Source organism: Octopus bimaculoides, chromosome 16 (assembly GCF_001194135.2).
Source record: "Octopus bimaculoides isolate UCB-OBI-ISO-001 chromosome 16, ASM119413v2, whole genome shotgun sequence".
NCBI classification, from domain to species: domain Eukaryota; kingdom Metazoa; phylum Mollusca; class Cephalopoda; order Octopoda; family Octopodidae; genus Octopus; species Octopus bimaculoides.
Window position 1 is genome coordinate 30,484,893 of NC_068996.1, and position 1,093 is coordinate 30,485,985.

Consider the following 1,093-nt stretch of genomic DNA (forward strand, 5'->3'; position numbering starts at 1 on the left):
GACACCCAGACCACATTCTTAGCGCCCCCACCCCAAGTAACCATCACAAACATAGACCTCTTTCTGAAGAAAATTCAAGGCAACTGTATTTCACAAATAAAACTTAACCTCATGATCTCCCCTTAATTTGGTGTTTTTACATGAATCACTACCCCATTATTGCCTCACTTTTTTTCACCCCCTTGGGACTTTCCACCACCCCCAGAGGAGCAATACCGCTCACTTTGGGAACTACTGCTCTATAGTTTTTCTAACAATGCTTGAAGAACCAACTACATATTGGGATAACTCCAGAGTAGCAGACCACAAGAGCAGCCTAAATAAACTGCTGAACTGTATTAAATGTTTCTTCTCCAATTTGTTATTAATTTGTGTATATGTATTTATATACATCATGTACACATACATGCATACACAAACATGATCCAAGGCAGTACAATTTTCATTCATCGAAGTGAGATATATAATTGCCAAGGATGCATAGCAACTAAACAAGTTCTCAGTTCTTTGACTTCAATGTCTGTATGATTTAACCCCTTAACATTCAGGTCACTCTGGCAAATGTAATGCTTATTCATTCGCATTGTTCTCAATTAATCATACACTACCTCATTGTTTTGAGATTTTGATGATGTGAATGTTTATTTTTTAGAATGACATTATGGGATAGGTGTAAAAGGCCAGATCTAACTAGTTTGAGCATAAAACAGGTAGAATATTTGGTCTGGATAGAGTTGGTTTAAATGCTAAATGGTTAACAGATAGGGAGAATAGATCTCAATAAAACATGTGAAGGAGATATGGAATATTCAACATACACAGAGACATATTTGACAAATCTGTTCTCTCTCAGCCTCTCTTACAAAACACCAAATTCTTCCTTTTATGTGAGTTACAGGGTATATATCTATTCATAAAAAAAAATATATCAATTTCTTGTTACAGCTTGAAAACCGAAAGTTGAGGAAAGAGATGGAAACTTTAGCATTCCAAGTATCATGCCTCCAAGACAAATTGCTGGATCACAGTTCCATGATTGAACAGAAAGATGACGAGGTAAATAATTGACCACATTTGTTTTACACTCTTCAGG

At 35.9% G+C, this 1,093-nt stretch overlaps 1 protein-coding gene across 1 annotated transcript in view; it reads left to right on the forward strand.

Moving 5' to 3' along the window:
- Positions 1–1,093, forward strand: part of LOC106880785 (uncharacterized) — a 52,262-nt gene that overhangs the window by 50,424 nt on the left and 745 nt on the right. The window contains exon 14 of the mRNA XM_052973484.1: positions 946–1,056. Coding sequence (XP_052829444.1) covers positions 946–1,056 — 111 coding nt within the window. The remainder of the gene's footprint in view (positions 1–945; positions 1,057–1,093) is intronic.